We start from the raw sequence: 22,207 nt of genomic DNA, 5'->3' as shown, positions 1-22,207 counted from the left end.
AGAACAAAATGCTGCTTTTAATTTTGTATCCCTTCATTTTTCTTCTGTCTCACAGAGCTTGAGACAGCCCTATTGGAAACCGCCTCTCCCCTGCCCCCCTGCGCCGTTATTTCCTCAATTTATCCCTAGACAAGCTTACCGAGCAAGCATTAAGGACAAACAAAACTCCATTACTCAAATGGCACTGTGGGATTTCTTACAACTAACAAGGGGTAAGAATACTGGGCATGATTACTGTAATGTATTTCATGGTGTAAATGTGAAATCCTGTGCAGTGTGTATTGGTAACATTTGCATTTATCAGTAGCAAGGGGTTACAGCAGTAACCATAGTATTCCTGGACAGAGATTTGCATGATGTGAGGAAAGAAGTCCTCAGAAATTTGGATAGTCATCCTATTTTGAAAATGGACCAGAAATGCCTTCCTACAATACATACAAGCAAAAAATGTAACACAGACTGGGTGGTCTCTTTAGGTTGTTGACATTTTTCAGACAGCAGTGCAGATCCACAGAAGACTTTGACCTGTAACTGTAAGGGGCATCTGGAGGAATGGATGTGCAAATAAATTGTTACAGCATGTACATCTTTATTGTTGTCTGCCAAAGCAGGTATCCCCCATTTGTTTTTCATCTTTACGGGATTATTGATTTGTAAGGACTTTGCTGTAAAAACAGTCCTTATCACATACTAGAAATTGCCTTAAGGAATTTTAAAAGCCTGTTCATGCAAATGTGTGTGTGTGCTTGCAGAGGGGGAGGGAAGGAGAAGAGATAAAGGGATCTCTAAGGTCTTGAGGCGCTTGGATGCAGAAATCTGTGAGGTGCTGTGTGTGGTTCTGTCCAGACGTCATGCACAGAGCCCTTCAGTGAACCACAGTGTCAAGAGAGCAACATGGCCCCACACCATCAGCTGGAGAGCTGGATGATCTCCATCTCTTGGCCACAGAGCAGCTAACACAGCTGCTGCCAAGAGGTTTCTGGTAGAACCTTCTCCTAGCTATTACATGGCAAGTTAAGTATAAGATGGCAAGTTAAGGACTCAGTCCAGAATGATGGTACATGTACACATTTTCTTCAGAGTTATGTGCAATGCTTTTATTAACCACAATGAAGTTGATGTTATCTAAAAGAATTTTTTTTCTCTTGCTTTAATGTGAAGAAAGGATTTTGCAGGGCTGCTTCTCTAAGGATACTATCCAGGCCACTACATGAAGGTCAGTGACTATATGAGCACCTAAAAGCATTCTATTAATATCTTAAAATTACAGATGTATTATTCATGTCTTAAATGCTTATAATGTTCATGATGTACAAATCCCCTTCTGAGTGGCATTACCTATTAAGTGGAACATTCTAACAATATGCAAAACTGTATCTAGAAAACAAATGCCTGGAAGCCAGATGATCTGGTCTTTTTCTCTACTAGGCTCCTATAAAAAGCATCTATGGTATACATATCCAGTAAGAGCTGGAGATCCAGCTTTAAAAGATACTTAAAACATTCTGTTAATTTCTTTTGCTTCACAGCACATGGGCTGTTTTGCATAGGAACAAACAAGTCCTTACTGATGTTACTTATAACTCAATTATAAATTATTAAGGAAAACGATAAACCAATCAAAACTCAAGACATAAGTATTTAAAAAGAAACATCTTCCCCCACCAAAGCTGAAGTGTAGCAATTCTACAATTCAACTTAGACAACAAAATCCCCTCAAATATCTGAGTGTTGATGCTGGCTTTCTGCCTTAGGCCCAAGTTCCAAGCAAGCTGATTCTTACCACTTCCCACCTTGGTCTTCTTCAGCCACTCTAAATTGAATCCCCATATATGAAGGTCCTAAACTTTGTCATTATTTCCCACCTTTCTGAATCCCACTGCTTTTTCCAACAACCTCACCCTCCCTTTTGAGTTTGACTTAGTTCAGCCTCACTCAGGGCTGTATGATCTTCAGGTGCTACCCTGGGGAAGGTCATGATTCTCACACATTGATTCAAAACCCTTTTATCCAAAGCCTGGGTATTCAGGACATCTGCAGATGACACTGTAATACATGCAGTCAGCCAAGTCAGGTAATTGATTAATATTTAATTATCCAATTCATGTCAGTGTTTAATGCAACTAACCAAACTTTTCTTCCCCCAGTCTACAGAGTTACAGCAATCACATAAGAACACCATTGGATAAGGACGACATATTGGAGTTTGATTGTGAGAAAAAACAGCTGGATTTTATCACCATAACCTCCAAAGGCTTGTGGTGGTCCCATGACCCTTAATTTCACATTAGCTTAACTCCCAAAAGACTTATGTAATTAAGCTAAGAAACAAAATCTTATTGAAGCAATTTATTATGCACAAATTACATCCAAAACTTCAGGGACACTAGCCCTGAAGGCCAACATCTGACAGGCTTTTCAGATTCCTAAACTTGCTAGAATTTGTTATAATTAACAGCAGGAACAAGCAAGTCTGAACTTTCCTGCAAGAGACAAAACAGAAATGCAAATCATGCATTACAAGCAAACATTATGTTGGAGATAGCATTAGTCAAGAACCCTCTACAATTTGGGTTAAATGAACACCAACAACCTGTGGGGGAGCCAAACAGACTGACTTTTGTGTGGGAGGTAATTTCGTAATAAAACTTTCTATCTGGTTAAATAACAGATACAAGCACAGAATGTTTATAATGCTTCTAGTGACCAAGCACAGCAGAAAGAAGGAATTGAAAATTAAAATAAAGTGGATTCCGCATTTTTTGTTATTGAGCTGTGACACTGTATCTCTCCTTCAGTGGGACAGAATTCACACTAAACACAGGACTTCAGAGGGGGAATCACTGCAGCACTGGGATTAACAAATGAGGTGCAAGAAACTCCAGGAAAGGAATTGAATCCATGGAATTTTTAATTGCAAACCAATATTTGGGGCTGCCGCAAAATTCTACCAGTTCTCAACTCCTCACCTTCAAAAGCCAATTACTTCTCTTTGGAATTACCAGCATTACCAGGGAAACTGAGGGAGGAGAAAGCTCCGAAACACCGACGTATCAGTAACTGAGGAGGGACAAACAACTGGCCTCAGACTGCCTTACCCTTCTGAACCATGCAAATTCATTCCACCACTCCAAATTATTTGCCTTGTCCCTAAGAAAGTTGTGATAGCAGCGTCACACTTAAACAGATATTCCAGTTTTCAATTACTAATGAAGTCTATTTTTATATGCACTTTAAATTTGACAGCAATAAAGTAGCTCAGATTTCAATGTCCTACACTGGCTCTCCTACTGCAATGTAATTGCTTCCAAAGTCCTTCAAAATTACGAATGGACAAACTGAGGCTTGACTTAATTGTGTCCACTTAGAGCCCCAAATCTCTCCTGTTGGAACAGATTTTAGTAATGTTTGTGATAAACTGATAGTGATATCACAGGAAAATGAAATCTGAATAATGTGTATTTATTCTAAATAACTAGCACTTCAAATGTGTAAAAATACATCTCTTCAGTAATAAAACATGGTGTCTTGTGGTTTGTGTAGTTTTACAGGCAAAACCCTGATAGCAGAGACATTCATCTAAACTGTAGATTCTTTCTTCACTTCTTAAACTTGTGTTAGTCTGGACTTCAGTGTTCAGCTACCAAAGCAGTTTGTAAACTATGTCCTCTTCAAAGAAAGAAATCCCATCTCTCCACTCCCATTTACTTTGTACACCAAATTAACAATCAAACAGCAAAACAAACATAAATTTAAGTGCTGTGTTGTCTCTCAGCTTCAAGCTTTCCATCATCCCAAGCTGAGCTGACAGGAAACTATTTCATGACTTGCTCTAACCAAATAAAGCAGCAGTAGAGCAAAGCAGCACTAGACAGGAAAGCAAACATCCTGGGCCAGCAGAGGTTGGTTGCAGGAGTTGGCAGCAGTGGAGGAGCAGTACCAGTACCTGCGAGTGCTGCGGATGTAGGGATGCGTGGTGGGGATGCTGTGCAGCCCAGACTGAAGCTCACAGCCAGGAAACAAGCCTGCACTTGAAGAATAGAGATCTCATGAATGCTGCAAGGACCTCGTGCAAGGACTTATATGCACACAGAGATCAGTGCCCCCATGCATGTACATGGCGCACAGTGCAAGGAGCATACAGCTCAGGAGATGGAGGATGATTTGAAGTGAGAAATGGGATGCACCTGGACCATTATTAGGCCAAGGTGCTGGCCAAGAAAACTGAAAAATAAGAGACTACTTCAAATGGCGGTTGAGGAAGACTGAAAGTCAGAAAAAGCAACTTGTTCAGATAGATATAACATGAGGTGGATGTAGCCATTCACTGTGGGGCAAGATTCAGAAGTGCCTCTGTACCAACATGAGTAGCCTAAATCTGAAGACATTACAATAATTATTGGCACCTAGAGATCACTGCTTCCTGTAACACAGACATCCTGGTGGGCTTGCAGGAGTGGGCAATGTAATCAGACTACTAGGAATGACAGAAAAGGATGTACAAGTGAGGGTAGGGTGCTGTGCATGAAAGACTATATAAAGTACAATATATTATACTTTCTATAATAAGGGGACAAAAGCACAATAAAGTTCTTGTGGATGGAAAATCCAGATTTTACTAGAATATATATACAATAAATAATAAAATGACTTCCAAGGAAGCTTAATAATAGTGAACAGAAATTGTGAAACCAGACTGAGACCTGCAGGTTCAGGAATGACAGCAAGAGTGTCAGATTCCAGCTGCCTTGATTGAACTCCATTGATACCTCAGCAGGATAAGCAGGGGGAAAAATCCCAAATAAACCCAAACCAGGATGACCCAACCAACTGGACAAAAACATCAGAGTAGGGAAAAAAATATTTCCTGGAAGAACTAGTAAGTAAGAAAACCCACAGGAGAAGATGCTGATCCTGGTGTGGTCTTGCTCTGCAACCACAATACAATTACTTTCAGGGTTGTAGAGAAAGAATCCAGCACAGAAATGCAGAATTCTTTGGGGTTAGCCTCTTCTCCCAGGCAACTAGTGACAGGACAAGGGAAATGGCCTCAAGCTGCAACACAGAAGTTCAGCCTGGATGGGTATTAGGAAAACCTTCTTCACTGAAAGAGTGGCCATGCATTGGAACAGCTTGCCCAGGAAAGTGGTGAAGTTGTAATTCCTGGAAGTGTTCAAGAAAATAAGCAGATGTGGCACTTTGTGATAAGGTTAAGTGGGTGTGGTGGTATTTGGTTGAAGGTTGAACTTCATGATCTTAGAAGTTTTTTTCAACTTTAATGATTCTATGAATTAAAGGAGTACACACAATGGGAGGGAAGGCAGTGTCAAAACACCCTAAAACATACAGTCCAAAAGGAGGCAACTTAGACGCTATTAAAAAACTCACCAAATACTAAACCCCAGAAAAACTTGTAATAGAAGCTTGGATAAAACATGTGCAACAATCCAAAAGGAAAAGTCTGTGTAGGTCAGAAAAACAGCTGTATGACTTTAATGGGAAAATCAAGGAGGCTACCATGATACTCCTACCTTCTTCTCCTATTTGAGGAATGGAAAGCTCATCCAAATAAGGAAAAACCACAAAACTGCTCATGCCAAATGTAAACATGAACTTAGGAGGAGTAAAAATGAACTTGAAAAATGGAAAGGGTGCTTTATTTTAACTTTTTTCAGTATATTAAAAGAAGTAAACCTGGTAAGTCACTGGTAGGATTGCTGGATGACAAAAGTGTGAAGAGCAGAGCTCATGGTCAAGTATAAACCCATGCAAGAGAAGCTCATATATCTGCTTACATCATTCTTTCTTTAAAATGTTTGATTCCTACACCCACTGCATTCTTTGTACAGATCATTCAAAGGAACTAGATCAATAAATAAACAGACAGAAAATATTAGACTAAATATAAATAAACAAATCAGATGTCAGGAAGTCACCAAGACCAGACAGCATTCATCCAGAAGCTCTCAAATGTGGAATTTAAAAATGAAGATGTGTAACCTATCATCACAAACAACCATTGTGCCAGAAAAATGGGGAGTTTCCCTTCTACAAATGAGAACTTTAGAGATGATGCTGGGAAATACAGAAATATGGACCAGAGTCTTCCATCACTGGGTAAGATAATAGGTCTGTAATAAAATCATTGAGCACACAGATAATCCCAGTCTGTTGAAAAGATTTGGTGTGGATTCTGTAAAGGGAAATCCTCTCCCATCAACTTGCTGGATTTCTACAACAGTGTCAAGGACAAGGTGGATAAAGGGGATTCACTGGACATGATATTTTTGAATTTTCATAAAGCCTCTGATAGGGTTCCACATTGAAGACTATTAAAAAAATTAAGCTGCCACAGGATTAGAGGAAATGATGTTTTAAAGACCAAAAGCTGCTTAAAGGAGAGGATGCAAATGGAAGGCCTTAGGGATAGAAAAGACCTGGCCACTGGGGTCCTCCGAGGATCGATGCCAGGACTGGTTTTACTCTGTCTCATGACTGATGAGTTGAAGAAGGGAGCAAACTGTGAATGCTCCAGTTTTTCACATCTCTTTCAGAAGACCCTGAGCTCTTTTGGGTAGTCAAATGTTGGCTGAACTTCAAAAAGCCCTCAAAGCTGAACAAACAGGGCAAAAATGTGGCAGCCAAGTTTCAGTGTAAACAAATGTGGGGAAAAAAAAGAACTGAAACCCTGATTACATTATGCTTAGCATTAGTGGTTACAATCAGGGAGTTGCTGACCCTTCCCTAAAACCATCCTCTCAGCAGCAGCCTCAAATCCCCCAAATACTGGGCAGCTTCAGGAAGGACATCAAGAACAAGGCAAAGAGAGTCACTCTACAGATAAAGATTATGAATTCACATTTTAAATACTGTGTGTATTCTGGTCTCTGCATCTGAAGAAGGATGTAGTGGACTCAGAGACGGCCATAGAAAAGACCAACTGAAATATTTAAGGAGGAAAAGTGCCTCCATTACAAAAAAGGAGACATGAAAAAGGCCAGATTTTCAGTTTGGAGAAGGGAAGCATAATGAATGATATGACAGCTTAAAAAAAAAAGAAATTCATATATATACATATATATATATAAATTAAAAAAAACCATCCTGAAGATGGCAGATAAGAACTACAGCTCCACAAATCTTGCAAAAATCAAGGGTAAATAATAATTTGCCTGTACCTTCCTGAAGATGCTGAAGTCTAAAGAATCTTAGAAAATGGCATTTATAGTTCGCTATACTGATGTTAGCAATGTAGAGTAGTATAGTGTCACTGTAAGTTGTCTTGCTCTTCCAAGACAGTCTCTGATGAAGGCCCACAGTACTTGCATATTATAGCTCAATGAAACAATCTTTGAGTGGCTTTAATCTGTTATTCTAACAGATGCAGTCTGGCCTTTGTACTACTCTGTAACAATATGTGAATATTGTATGTTGGCCAAGTTAGCAGGATGTTTTTTACAAAAGTGTAACAGTTTTGATCCATAGGCTGCCAAGAACAGAACCTGGATCAGGTTAGGTCAGTGGATTACATCTAAAGGGTATTCCACCACTGGTAACTAAAAATGAGCAAATTTAGGAGATATCTGTGACTTCCCTGGAACATTTTTAAAGTTTCAGAAGTGAAAAAAAAAATTTCAAACTAAGCAAATAAGAAAAAAAGGCAATAAAAAAATACAAGGAGTGGACTAGGAGAAAACCAGTTCAAAACTATGTTCTCTATAGCAAAAAACCAGGATCTGTTAGGAACTATGTCAGTACTGCTAGTATTGATGTTTTTGCCTTTCTTACAGAGAGTCTGTTTTGATAAACAGAGAACAGCACCACAGAGTAAAAGAAAAGGACTGTGATGCATAAAAACCCAAAAATAAACACAGACTCTCAAAGATCAACATATTTTTGGCCAAACCTGATGGTGTGAAGAAGTTAAAGCTGTTTTTGTTATCCTCAGAGTTTAGATACACTTTTGCATAAAGATCAGGAGTTTCTTGAGCCTTTGTAAATAAATGGCTGCTTGGAGAGTGGAATGCTTCCTCTCGCATGTACATGAGGTCCAGGGTGCAGGGTAATTTTATGAATCTCCAGTGTAAATACTTTCAAGAGCCTCTTGTGTAGCAGAGTTTTCCTGATGACCATTTGTTTTCAAATCATAAATTCCCAAAGGGAACCTACAGATGCACTACAGATGCTTACCTTCAGTAAGAGCTGCTTGGGAATAACTGAGATACAGAATAATCTGGTTTACAAGCAGAGGAACACATGCCTGAGGCTCAGAAGGAGTTGCAGAGGGTCATTACCCCCACCAAGTGGGTGTGAGCACTGATACAGTGCCCACAGGTGTCTGTGGAAACTTGGGAAAAGTTAGACACATTTAGGGTTGGCTGAATCTTGCATTCTTCCTTAGGCATCCAAGACTGGCTGATGGTGGAGACAAGAAACTGACCTACAGGAATTCCAAACACAGCTGACATCTTTGTGTCCTTGTTTTCAGGTAAAGAAGCAGAAGTGCTACTCATGCTCAGACTGACCTTCATTTTCTCTGCTGAACTACATCCAAGCTTTCATACACTCCCATAAATTGATGGTGCTCTTTGGTGATGTGGGTTTTGACCATAAGTACAATGTTTAATTCTTACAGTATGAAAATCTTTGCATTTACCCAGACTGTCCTTATCTGCAGAATATTGATACATATGCCCACATCTGTACTGAAAGTGCCAGTACAAAATTTAAAAAGTGCCATCCCCAAATCAACAGACGGGTTTTCATATTTTTCAAACTGCTTCTAATAGGGAATTACAGGGGGTCTAAAAATGACAGTTCTAGTCCTACAGAGGACAAGTGAAAATGCATTCAGTTAAAAATGAATAGTTTACCGTGTGGAATACCTGGTGAAATCATGTTATTAAAAGGGTTTTATTTTGCACAAAATAAAACTAGGGCTTTCCTTGAAAAGAAAAATGTCTCATAGAATATCAAAGAATCACAGAATTCTTAGGGTTTGAAGGGGCCTCTGGAGATCATCCAGTTCAGCCCCCACAGAAAGAACTATGTTGCCAACTAGTGTTGTGATTGAAATTCCTCCAAATATCTCAATGTAAATTTTGCATACTGGAATATGAAAGGTAATTATTACTTAAACTCTATTTGAACAGATGCAGAATGACAAGTTTTTGATGGAAGCTTTACTGTACATGCTAAAAAGCCATCCTACACATGATACAAATCTCACCAATGCTAATGTCCAGCCTGAGGTCTAATCTACATCCTTTCTTTGGTTACTCTAAAACAAATGATATTGACTCTTCAATATTCTTTCATGCAATAGAAGATGACATCTAGCAGAGATCTGAAGAGATTATTAGTAATTTCATAACTATAAAATTTACTTTGGACTGTTTCATACTTCTGATAATGTTTATCAGCTTAATAATTTAGCTTTTTAATAGTTTCATGGATGGTTACATCCGTAACCATGTGCTTGTTATCCTTCTTTGGACCTTGAGAGACAATGGATGTGAACAAATTTGGGCCACAGTCCAGACAAAGACTATTGCTCTAGTTTCTTTTCTATAGTCTTGTCTTTTCTATAGTCCCTGTCTAACTGGGTCCTAATAAAAGTGCAAGCTTTTGGAAAAGTGTGCTTTCCCTGAGGGAAGTTAGGCCAGTCTGACCTTCTCAAGTTATACTGATCAAAGTGATGTACAGATTTTCAGAAATACTCACATATACAAACTTTCAAAGTGTTTGTTCTGGAACTGATATACAGCAGAGTCAATAACTCTCAAGAATTCCTCTGACTTCTTTAAGACACAGCCTATATATACTTGCTATTTTTATTCAGTGTTTATCATTGTCACATGCTGCTATTTCACACACTCTTTCATCTACAATGGCCAGATAAATACCATCTGGTTACACTAAAGCCTTCAGGCAGAATAATAAAGATGTAGATGTGTACATAATTCTCTTTCAGGTGCAAGAATGATAACAATTCCCACGTCCCATGAGACCTGCCTTTTAACACCAGACAAAGATGGATGTGAACGTTTAGTACATTTATTCAGAAGGGGGGAAAACTACATTCTCATACTTTTTTCCCAAACTTATTTCTGCTTTTCACTTGATGACAGTGTAGTAAAACAGTATCAACAAATGTAGCACGAGTTTCTCCTTCTTCTTTTCCCTTCTAAATAGTTATTCCAGACTTCAGTACCTGAGATGTCCTTCAGCTGTGCTGCAGTGTCCATATGATTATTAGCAACTTATTCTAATGAACACAAATAAATAATGCCTAGCAGCCTGGTCCCCCCCAGGCAGCACCACGATGTTCTGTCATTAATGATCTGGACAAGCCATCTTCAGGAGTAGAGAGAGGGGAGAAACCTGTGGGAAATTGCTATGCTTTGGAAAGGCTGTCATGTGCCAGATAAACTTCCAATGGAAATGTATCAAGATCCAAACTTGTAAAAAGCAAATGAATAAATGGTAAGAAAAAAATTCCATCCATTGATTGCAACTGGATGTGAAGCAAAATCAGAAAGCAACATCCCTGTGTAAAGTTAATCTAGTCTTAGTCACTGTCAAAGACTAATCAAATCTGATGTTTTCTAAAAATTGCCACTGAAAAGTGCAAAAAAATGTTAATATGCATAAGTAGTGACAAAAAGCTCAACACATTTGAAAATATATACTATAGTAATTTGCTTGCTCTAAAATGGCATCATGTTCTATAAGGTATGTCTGGCATTCACTGTCCTTACAGTGAAACACATACTATGCTGTTTTAATCTTATTGAGCAAGTCAACAGTATATTTAAGATTGCTGGACTTAAAAAAAAAATTCAAAAATTGAATTGCTAAGGAAGACTACTTAGACTAAAAGTTGCATACTACAAAATTTAAAAAGCAATTCACCTTTTCTTCAGAATTTTTTCCCATTCACATTTTGCTAACACAATTTCACAAAGTGTGCCAGTACTCCTCACAGTCACTAAAATGTTCTTTTTAATCTCTTTTGTTTACTACTGAAGACAACAGCCAAGAGATGATGATGTCTCAGGTAAGTATAGGTTCTTCCTGAAATGGCACAGGCTCTTCTGAGGAATTGAGATTTATAGAACTGAAAGCAAAATGCATTTCAAGAAACACTGTATCTGTGTAGAATTCAGATTTCATTCACATGGGAAATGTCATAGTATGGGAAATAAAGTCCTCAAGTAAAGTTGTGTTTATCAGACGTTTGTTTTCCATGCAATAAATTTCCATCAGTGTTGCTGGATTGAAAAAGACATGTCAGCCTTATCTTTTAAAAATTACTAGGATTGCACTGCCATTTTATTCCGATGAGAATGAAAAACAAAATTCTCAACAAGTCCTAACACAAATATGAAATGTTCATATGAAATAAAATGTCCTTTTCATGTGTGCACAACTCATTTTAGCACTGTGAATGAGAAATAATGCTAAAAAAATGTCACATGCATAAGTATGCCTAATTAATTTCTTGTTATACTCCTGACAGACCAGTTGCTGGACTTCTGCATAACAAATAATGAAATTATCTTGATCTCTTACAACAGAAATTGTTTGTCTGTTACTTTGTGTCTGGAAAGCCTAAAATAATGACAACTATGTTCCACACTGTAATTCATAAAGTGTTCTTAATCTACATAATTTATATAATATGGAATACATGTGACTGCCACAATAGCATGGAAAGCGATGTTGATCTATCATGGATCTATCATTTATCTGCTCTGTAAGGGGTAACAGCTGGTTGGCTGCACTTCATTCTGTATTACTGCCTTATTTCTACCCCAGGGCTGAGCCAGTAATTACCCCAGCCTTAACAGTAAACCTGACTGAAAGATATGCCTGGACTGCTGCCATGGAGGCTCCAAAAGGCTGGATGTGGAGTGGCCACCCCAAAGCATCTGATTCCTGCTTGACACCAACAAAAAAAAAAAAAAAAAAAAAAAAAAAAAAAAAAAAAAAAAAGCCAACAGGGAAATCCAGCTTGTTGGTTCCCCTTTCATAATTATATCATGCTTCATGCAAACCATAAGGTTCAATAGGTGAAGAGTTCTTATAAGGAATTTGAACATTTGCCATCTTATCATTAGGTAACAACATTTTAATAGTTTAATTAACCATTAGGCAGTGAGAAGTTCACCATGAGAATGGCTGAAACTGCCTAGTAATTAAGTTATGAAACAAGATATGCTGCAGGGAGAACACTCCTATTTGTTTTGAAGGGGGTCTTAGGGTGGGTGATAAGACAAGAAGAAGGCTGCTCAGTTTCCAAAGGTACTATAAAAGGGTCAGAATGCATTTTAAAAAAATAAAATAACTGTAAATAATAAAAAGAACTTTTGACATTACAAATGCCCATTAGGAACAAAATGTACATAAAATAAAACCATCCTAAGACATTACAGTACAATACAAGTGTTGAGTTAATAATACAGTGTTGACAGTTTTGTTTCTGACCTATCCAAAGGAATTTTAAAATAGACAGTTGCTGAACTTCTAATCAACTGGCACCTGGGAAGCAGTGCATGTGACTCAAGGAGTTACACCTGCTAATGAAGTGACATGGAAACAGCTGCACTACAAACTATTTTTAGCAGCAGAAGGAACAAGTCCCAGTGACACCGGGTGAGTTGAGGAGAAGAGTTAGACAAGTTCCCTGCAGGTCCCTCAGTCTACACTGATCCCTCACCCATAACTCTGGAGAGCTCTGTGGAAGTACTGTAGCTGTTTTTTCCCCACTTGGTATCAGTAGTGCAAGAGACTCAAAAGTGCCCCTTTGAGCCAACCAGCAACAGATAGGCACAGATACAGCTGAGTAACACAGCAACTACAAATGGAAAGAAAGATGATATCTGGCACTCCAGTAACAGTGCAAGCAAATTATTTACTTAAGAATAAATTATCAGTCCACCACCAAGCATAATAAACATGAAACACTGAAACTCTCTGTCCCTGAGTTTTCCCCAGCAGAAACTCCAGAACATGTTTTCTAGTTAAAATACTCAAGGAATGTAAAACTAATTTGATTTTCTTAAGGCCCTGTAGGTAGTTTAAAATACTAAAGCAAATGAAGCCCACTTGCACAAAATGCTGTTGAGTGTAAGATTCTGGCTGTGTGCAGCAATTTGAAAAAAATGTCAGTAGAATACTACGGCTATGCATTTTACCTTTAAAATATGTGCACTTCAGCAATTAGATGTACATGTGTACATGTACACATAGGTAGCACAGCAGAGGAAGAGAGAGAATTTAAGCTGATGCCAAATCCCAGTGCTAGAAGAAACATGAAGATAAATGAAATCTGCTGCCTATGTCTCCAAGTTCCCTTTGATGCAAGGGGCACTTATATTTAGAATTGGAATAGGGAAGCAGAGGGTAGAACTGTCACAGGTAACTCCTGTAAAAGCCCAGTGACTAGAGCAACGCCATACCAGGGGTCTGTAGGATGGCTGAAGTGCTGTGAAGATTATCTTCAGAGCATTTCAAAGCATCTGAAGTTAGTTGTGTATATAGAGAAGTATACAGCTACAGCATGTCTCATAGGCCTCAACTCACCTGTCATAGATGGTGCCAGTTTTCTTTGCCCTTTGTGGTCCACAGTACCTTCATAAGCCACAGTCACATCATACACTGCATCCAGATAGTCTTTCATTGAGTCAATGGCTACATGAGTTGCCTTCACCCGTGGAGTCAGCACATGCTTTAATATAGCAAGTCCTAGAGGGGAAAAAATAAAAAATAACTACAGTGTTTGAAAGTAAACTGGACTACATTTACAAAAGGAACATCACACCAAGGAATGTCAGCTTCTCCATTCAAAATCACAAAAGGTTTATTTTCAATCTCAATTCTCAGCTGAGAAAGTGTGCATGTGTACTCTGCTTATGCTCTACTGAACACATGTAGAAGATGAAAAAGAAATCCTAAAGGACATTTAAAACAGGAAGGCTGCTCAGTAAGAGGGCCTTTTCTTACAACTCCTCACTAGAAGTAGTGATGGTTTTAATGTGGCTCATGAGTGATGAATCAGCACTTCTCTCTACTGTTTATATGTATCCAGCTGAGGTGAAAAAAAAGAGCAAATTATCTGAGGAAATTATAAACACATATAGCATCACCTCCTGAAATTCTGTATCAGAAACAGATTTGACAGACAATCACTGAGAATTTTAAGCACACCTAATGCTCATCCAGCATTTTACTTCCCAAGGACAAACCAATTTAGTGAACATACTGAATCCTAACCTACTCACTATCCCAACAGAATATTAGCAGCCGTGGGGAAAATACATCACCGAGAACCAAAACCAAGGAGGAAATCTTCTGTGCTTCCCTGCAAACAATCTGTTACAATTGACTTGACTACTGACAAACTCATACTGAGAGAAATCAACTTTTAACTTTTCCAGGCCAAGCCACAGCGATTGGTATGTCCACTCCACATATCTTAACAGTACTTCATGTCCATGTTTACTTCAGTTGACCACTTATACTCAGAGCATACTTAAGAACATTGAAACAAACCGGGCCCAAAAGTATAAACCTCTTTCCAGAATTTTAATACACACTGACTTTCAAAATGAAAACAAGCAAACAGATAAGCCCAAACTCAAAACCTTTTCTTGACCTGAACACACCCCTTCCACATTTACTTGAAAGGGCTTCTAGAAAAAAAAAATGCAATGTAAAATTTTTCACTATTTTTCTATGTGTATGTTTCTCAAAGAGAAATATCAGAATAAAATTGTGGCTTTTCATTTCCAGCCTATTTTTCATTGGTTTACTCTTCAGTCCATTTCTAAAGAACCATCCATTGGTGAATCCACTGGTTCCTGGTGGGTGAACAGAAAATTTTTCTAAACCAAAGTATTGTGCTATCGCTATTGATACCTTTCTGCTTGCTAAATCAATTCAAAACATTATATATTATGTTCTGATTTTGTACTGAACTCCCTTGCTGGGTAAAACATACTTTGATCAAACATTATGAAAATATCTAGTGAACACTGTAAGATAATGCTCATTTCTACACCAGTCTAACATTCTTAAGGGTGGAAAATTTCAATATAAATGAGTATCTTGATTACTTAATATTTGCTAAGAATCTCCTTGTCTGAATACAAAGATGAAAGACTGTTTATCAGCACTCCTTCTGAAGCCATTGTTCTATGCCTTACTGGCAATAGTGATAACTGTCCATGCAAAATGTTATATGGATCATGTAAATATTTTGAAGCATAACATAGTGGTACTGTTTTCTTAGCTTGTGAACTGTTACATCAAACAGCTAATTATGTTATGTTTCAAAATGTTTACTCTGTAAATGAAGCACTGAATATTCTCTTGCTGTGTCAGCAATGATATTAGTGTGGACATGACACTCAACACAACTCTTGCTGAGCCAAATTCCCAAATATATTCTAAAAACACTGTCATTCCTTTCCTGCCAAACTCATCTTCCCCTTTACCAAACTATTATTGTGAGGAAGAAAAAGGTAAAATTGTGAGAATTGAATCATGTAGACAAATTATTGTTAGGTACCTATGACTATTAACTGCTAATTTTTTTTAATCCACGGCCATCTCTGGTGATGAAGACGGTCAGCGACAATCTGTGAAGTGCAAATGTAGAATAAGTCACTCCTATTCCACATGCTCTCAGTGAGCTCTTAAGAGTTTAAGTACAATATGGGTATGTATCTAAATCAATAAACACCATAATCCATTATTCAGAAACACTACAGTGCATGATAAACATACAGCAACACCAGTTCAGTACATACTTATAAATAATCTATTTTATAAAAACATTACTACATATTCTTGCAATTACTTATGATCTTTGTTAAAATCAACATAACAGAATTTAAATCCAAGTAGTTACAGTATAGTTACCTTGGCAAGATGCCTGCATCCAATTCACAAAACACACTGTGCTTAAACTGTTTTTAATGTTGTGCAATACCGTTAGGACCCTCTGTCAAAGTATTTAAGGTCATGAGATTTTATTTTAAATGCCAAAGAAAATGAACTAGATACTAGTAACATTGTAATGTTCTACCTTAAAAAGCCACAGCTTTACTCTTCTAACTTTTGAATGATAGACATTAAAAAAAAAAAAAAAAGAAAATCTGAAGAAATATTATGAGCAATGATACTTCAAAATATCATCCATTTAAAACATTATTGTAACATGCAGAATTACTTCAGAAAGTCCTCAAGAAAACTGAATGAAATAAAATAATTACTTTGGCAAGTACAAAGGCCCAGATCATTACAATCTATAGAGCTGAATTTTTCATCTAAACACAAAATAACAAAAAGGCACTAAACAAAACATCATTTATCTAACTTCATCAGGGTGAAGTAACATATAATAGTAGCTAAGTGCAACTCTGTGTAGAAGATTACCGTCCTCTTCACTTCATCTAGGCCAGAAACTCAAGAGCTGTTCAGTACAGGCAGACCATCCACATTTTCAGAATTGGACTTTGTTACTTATATTTCTACTCCTGATGTATACACACCACATTTTGAAATCAGTAAAAGTCCTCAGCTTTAATTTAAGAATACTCTATATGTATTACATTAGCATTACCACATTTCAACAACATAAATTAATTGTTCACTGAAAGTGGATGTCAGAAAGTAGTTTGAGGTCTCCACACCTCTCTCCCCACCCCATGAAACCATGTACTTGAAACTCAACTTTCAAGTACACAAAAACTGAAACCAGGGTGAAAATCAATGAACTGATTTCAAGACCAGTTAGATCCTTTCTTTTTTCATGTGAATGTGTGTGCAGTGAAGATATTAGACAGAAAGCTCTGCAGTTATGTGCAGTATCCCAAGTACTCACCCAACTCTATTTCCCACCAGCTTTCTGGAATGTCTCCAGTGATTCAAAGCTTTACATACTGAAACCAGAGTCCATAGCTAGACTTAAAAAATAACAAATGGTGGGAGAGCTCATCCATTTGTATGGTAGTATTCCATCAACTTACAGAAACAGGACTCAGCTGATAGCAGTATTAATAAACTGCATGCACTAGTAAAATTGTTTTTCTGTTACCATGAACTAAAGTATACAGGAAATGCAACTAATCTCCACAGGAGGAGTATGACCAGCCTACAGCAAGACATGGGAGACACCACACATTGGTACACTTTCTTCCAAGATGGGTATCTATAGAAATACAATGTAGCTTCTTGTTTTCCTATCTTAATTTCCTAAGGAAAACATTTAATAACACATACTTCATTCTAATGATTGGTCTCAAGTGCTACTCAAGGTCCATAACCTACTCTTTTAAGAAACTACATTCTTTGTCCACATCTCACTGAGCACTTTTAGACCAAGCCTGCTTTCATGAAAGTGTAGAATAAATACAACCAAGAGTTATTTTCTTTAGAGACAATTCCAAATAACTTTTAAGGATATTGAACACATTTAATTGTCTTAGAATATAATTGAAAATGAATGCCAAGATCTAGAAGGGAGACATTTTCAATTAGCTCCATTGAAACACCTCTTTTTTACATGACTTGTAAAACAATTTTGAGATAAGCATATACTGCATACACAAGCATCTTAGGAGAAAGCATATTTATCAAGCCAAGCTTAGCATTAAAAAATATTTACATTAGCAACTTTTCTGCATAAAATGAAAGAAGATAATAAATGCATTCCTTAAATGTTTGCTTGATGAAATGATCTTTCTTAGAAATTGGATATTAATACAAAATTCCAAAAACGCCTTTCACCAGAGAAGATTGTTGTCTTCATTCAGCAAAAAGAAGCCAAGTTAAATTTAAGAAGCTACTCATTCCTTTGGCTTTGACTTTTCAGAGTTAGTAATATTAGGAGTAGGAGGGCTTTGGATTATTTATATTTATTTTCAAAATTTTAAAATGCCGTATGTTAACATTTTGATAAAATTAATATTCTACTAAACCAAAGAAATTTGTGGTGTTTGGGATATTCTGTGCAGGGCCACGATTCAGACCCAATGATCCTGATGGGTAATTTCCAACACAGCATATTCTATGATTCTATGACTGACTACTACAAAATTATAAGAAACCCACATATAGATATTTTGGCTATATACAAATGAAATAAATTTCATACCAGAAGCTACCATAAAAATAATTAAAATGTATATTGTGGGGTTTATAAACATTTTTATCTATAGTCCAATATCATTAAAAAGACCCAGTCTTAAAAGATTTCCAGTTTGAATTAAATAGATCCAATAAAAATTACCACTTCTATTATTATGACAAGCTTAGTTAAATCCCAGTGAAAATATGAGTGCCACCTACATATTAAGACTGGACTCAGCAACTCAAGATCACTGATTAGTGGGGAAGAAGTCCTATACTTTTAAGATGCCTAAACCCATGCAACAGAGCCTGAAAGGTATCACCAGTATGTAAGCTGAGTGACTGCATCAGACTTTGAAGACAGGAACCATGTTGGTTGACTACTCCCACACAATGGAAAACAAAAGTAAACTTGACTAATGACTATATACTTAAATACTGGAAACTGGAATGCAAACGCTCAGAAGACAAGGGGAAAAACCCATGCCATTATATCCTTAGTTCTTTGAGACAGCAGAGGAAGAAATATTTGATTATGGGAATGTTACAAGATGCACCATTAGAATCATGGAAGTCACTAAACATACTGAAACATGGAGGGAATGCCCATCCTGGTAGCAATTGCTGGAGTCATCTCACCCAAGGAACTACTTTGTGCCAGGAGAGGACAAAGAGGTGTATCAGGCTCAAATCCAGCTACAGGGCACACATGCCCCTTAGCTTGGAAGCCTCCACCAAAAATGAGAAAACCTAACACACATCTATGTCTGATATTCTGGCAACACATGGCTTATGTGGCTTGTTGTAGCTGTAAAATCCCTGCAAATATTGTTATTTTGGGCAAAAAATATAAATACTAGATTGATTCTCTTAACTTCACAAAATTAAACTTGTTCTATGATTAACTGCTGCATCAATCTTACTACAAATAACCAAACAACTTAGTTTTAAAGACTTTTGGTTTCATTTTTAAATATCAATAAGTTTCTTTCCCAGTACAATCAAACAAACATATTTTGAGTTTACCTTCTATCCCAGGTAAGAAGCTGATCTGAGGGGAATATTGTAAAAAACTTGTAAAAAAACTTGCCACTTGTAAAAGCTGTCAGTAATCCTTCAGTTTTCAGAGGTACTACCATTGCTCTTAGATGGCTACATTCTCAGTTCATCACCACAAAATCAGTATTCCTGGAAATAAGCACCTTTCTGTTGCTAATTCTGACTGAATTCAATTCAGTGGGCAGAACTTAATATAGACCCACCCTGTGTGTTTGATTTGATTGTTGCATAAAGAAGAAAACCATGTGCTCTTGTCAGAAATCGAGATTTTGTGTAGAACTCAAGCCCTATGGCAAAACAAACTGTAACGTGAATTATTTTTAAGTGTTGCCTCTCTTTCAAGAGCTTAAAGCTTACAATGTTTTGCTGCTTGATATCCTTCCATTCTATTCATAGACAGTTAAGATTTATTTAAATATTCATATCAGTGAGTGAAGACATAATAGTTGAAATCAGCAACGTCACAATACTTCATTTTATGTCAATATCAGCTTCTTAAAAATTAATTTAAAATTTCTTTTTGTTGAACTGGTCCTAGAACCAACTGTAAAGAACCAGTAACTGTATGCAAAACTTAAAAAGAACACCAAGATATGAGATGCAGCTCATCAATTGGTCCCACTAAGAGCAGGTAATTAAGTTCAGCCCAAGAATTCTGCCTAAACCAATGAAACTTCTCTAGAAGAGGATGCAGCTCACAGAGTAAAAAAGGCTTTTTATACTTCCTCTCTGCAAAACTACTAAAACATATACACAGACTAATGTCAAAACCAGTATTTTAGACAGCATCATAAACATTGAGATATGCTCATGCTCTAGGAATAGCTTTGTTATCTTTGGGGGTAATAGCTCTGCTTCTAACATTGGTTTCTAGTTTAACTCTTCTTAATTTAACCACTTTTCCCAGTATTATACTTGCAGTATTTTCTCAATATAAAATTGAGCAAAAATGTAGGGAAAAATCATTTCAAGGTACAAAACAAGCAAACAAATTCCCCTACATGTTGGTAATGCCCACACTGAAGCACCGTGCTCTGTAACAAATATACTAAGATGACAAGACAAAATTCTTAGACTTCATTATACCCACACAAAGAATGAAGTGCAATTTTACTTAAACTGTAGGTTATAGTATGTCCTCCTCATTCCTATGGCTGCCAGAACTACTGCGTGTTACTACCCTACCTAAAGCTGTAGGAGGTCAGAAGTCTCCCGGATCCTTTGGACAAGCATGGCAAGGTGTTTTTGCTGGAGCTCAGCAGTGTCCCGTAGCAGCGCTCCCAGGGAGCACGGCCACCGCTCAGCCTGCCCTGCCGTGGCTCCCACGCTGCAGCCCCAGCACCCAGCCAGCACCGTGGGCACATCAGAGTTGCTGAGGGCAAGCCACAGGCCAGGGCCAGCAGCACTGCACAGCAGCAGGTGGGACCTGGGCAGCAGGAATCACATCCTGCCAGCAGCCACGTGGAGCTCCCCATCCCCACAGCTCCCAGCATACTGGGATGTGCCCTGGACTGGCACGAGCTCAAGGCTCAGCCTTCGGAGCAGCCTGGTTCAGCTCTCAGTGTCGGCCCCTGCTTCTCAACACACTTGCACGAGGAATGCTCCAGTTCCCGTGAGCATCTGCATCTGTGTGGATATGCAGGTGAGCAGGGCCCCAGGGGAGCACAGACTGCTTCCCATCCTCCCCACCTAAAATTGTGGCAAAGGCCAACAACAAAAGAATTTAGCAGTGTGGAGAAGGAGATCAAGAGGATTCTGAAAGAGAAATGGAGATACTTCTTGTTTAATAATTATTTGTTGTGAGATTTTTTTAAAAGGAGTAATTGTTGTAAAATAAAAACAGACCACTACTGGGAAGAGAACCGTTGGAAGAAACAAACAGGTGCTTGGAAAGCACAAACACAGTGTTTTAGTGTTTTGCATTCTACAGAGATGCAATTAAAAGGTGAAATAAAATAATAGTAAAAAAATGAGAGCCTTTTCCCTGAAAAAGAAGGCAAGGAAGAAAAACCCTATCAAACAACCCCTCCCTCTGAACTCTCAAAGAACCACCAACCCAAATGAAACATTTGCCTTTCATTTCCGACAGGAAACTGAAGCTATGAACAAATACATTATGACTGCAACTCTCCTGCTCATACACGCAAACAAATTCCATTCTTCCCAAGGAGAAGAAAGGCATATATCCTTTTGGACAAGAGTTAACAATACTTAATAGCTTGATTATATCAACAGGCTGATTCACAGACTTGTGAATTCATTTCACTGTGTGTGTCACAGAGATTAATTTACCAGACCTGTTTGTTATTCTTTGTTTACTTTTAGAGTGAATTATTTCACTTTTGGTCAACAGGAAAAAACAAGATCAGGAAACACGTTCACTGAACTGTTGGATTTAAAGTTTACATGCATATAATGTGAGAAAATATGAAAAATCTTGGGACTCTTGGATTTTTTGCAAACCTTTCCAAAGATGAAGTAATTCCATCTGTATTATAGTGACAATGTCAACAATCAAAGCAACTCCAGAATAAAGTTCAACCATGGAACAGTGAGACTGGAAGGTGAGAGACGAAGAAAACCAAAATGCCATAGGAGTACTAACACTAATGAAAAGTGAAATGATGGAAGACTGTTTTCTTTAAGACACCACAAGCTTTATGCAAAATATTCTTTATATTTACTAACAATTGTAATTGGAGTTACAATATCAACTTAGACAGATCAGTGCCCTGAATCAGTGTAGGCAATTCTTACAACCTTAAGGAGAAAGAAAACAAGCAAATACAAAAGCTATAGGTAGAAACTATAGCGAGCCTTCTGGAGTATGGTTACTATTGTACATTGTAAAATGCATGAAATGTCTGTATATGAACTGCTTTAATCTTACTCTGTAATAAAAACAGGAGTTTGTACTATTCTAAACCTTTAAACACCAATCATGCAGGTTTAAAAGTCCAGTTAAGGTGAGATGATCTTCATATTATATAACAATTTTATATAATATATG

At 37.6% G+C, this 22,207-nt stretch overlaps 1 protein-coding gene across 2 annotated transcripts in view; it reads right to left on the bottom strand.

Moving 5' to 3' along the window:
• Nucleotides 1–22,207, bottom strand: part of AGPAT5 (1-acylglycerol-3-phosphate O-acyltransferase 5) — a 53,946-nt gene that overhangs the window by 4,878 nt on the left and 26,861 nt on the right. For both annotated transcript variants that reach the window (XM_021551255.3, XM_085574602.1), the window contains one exon: nucleotides 13,588–13,749. In XM_021551255.3, the coding sequence (XP_021406930.1) occupies nucleotides 13,588–13,749 (162 nt within the window). The remainder of the gene's footprint in view (nucleotides 1–13,587; nucleotides 13,750–22,207) is intronic.

The sequence above is a fragment of the Lonchura striata genome, chromosome 3 (genome assembly GCF_050655825.1).
Source record: "Lonchura striata isolate lonStrDom1 chromosome 3, ASM5065582v1, whole genome shotgun sequence".
Lineage (NCBI taxonomy): Eukaryota > Metazoa > Chordata > Aves > Passeriformes > Estrildidae > Lonchura > Lonchura striata.
Note: the sequence above shows the minus strand (reverse complement) of the source record. Positions and strands in the feature narration are given on the sequence as shown.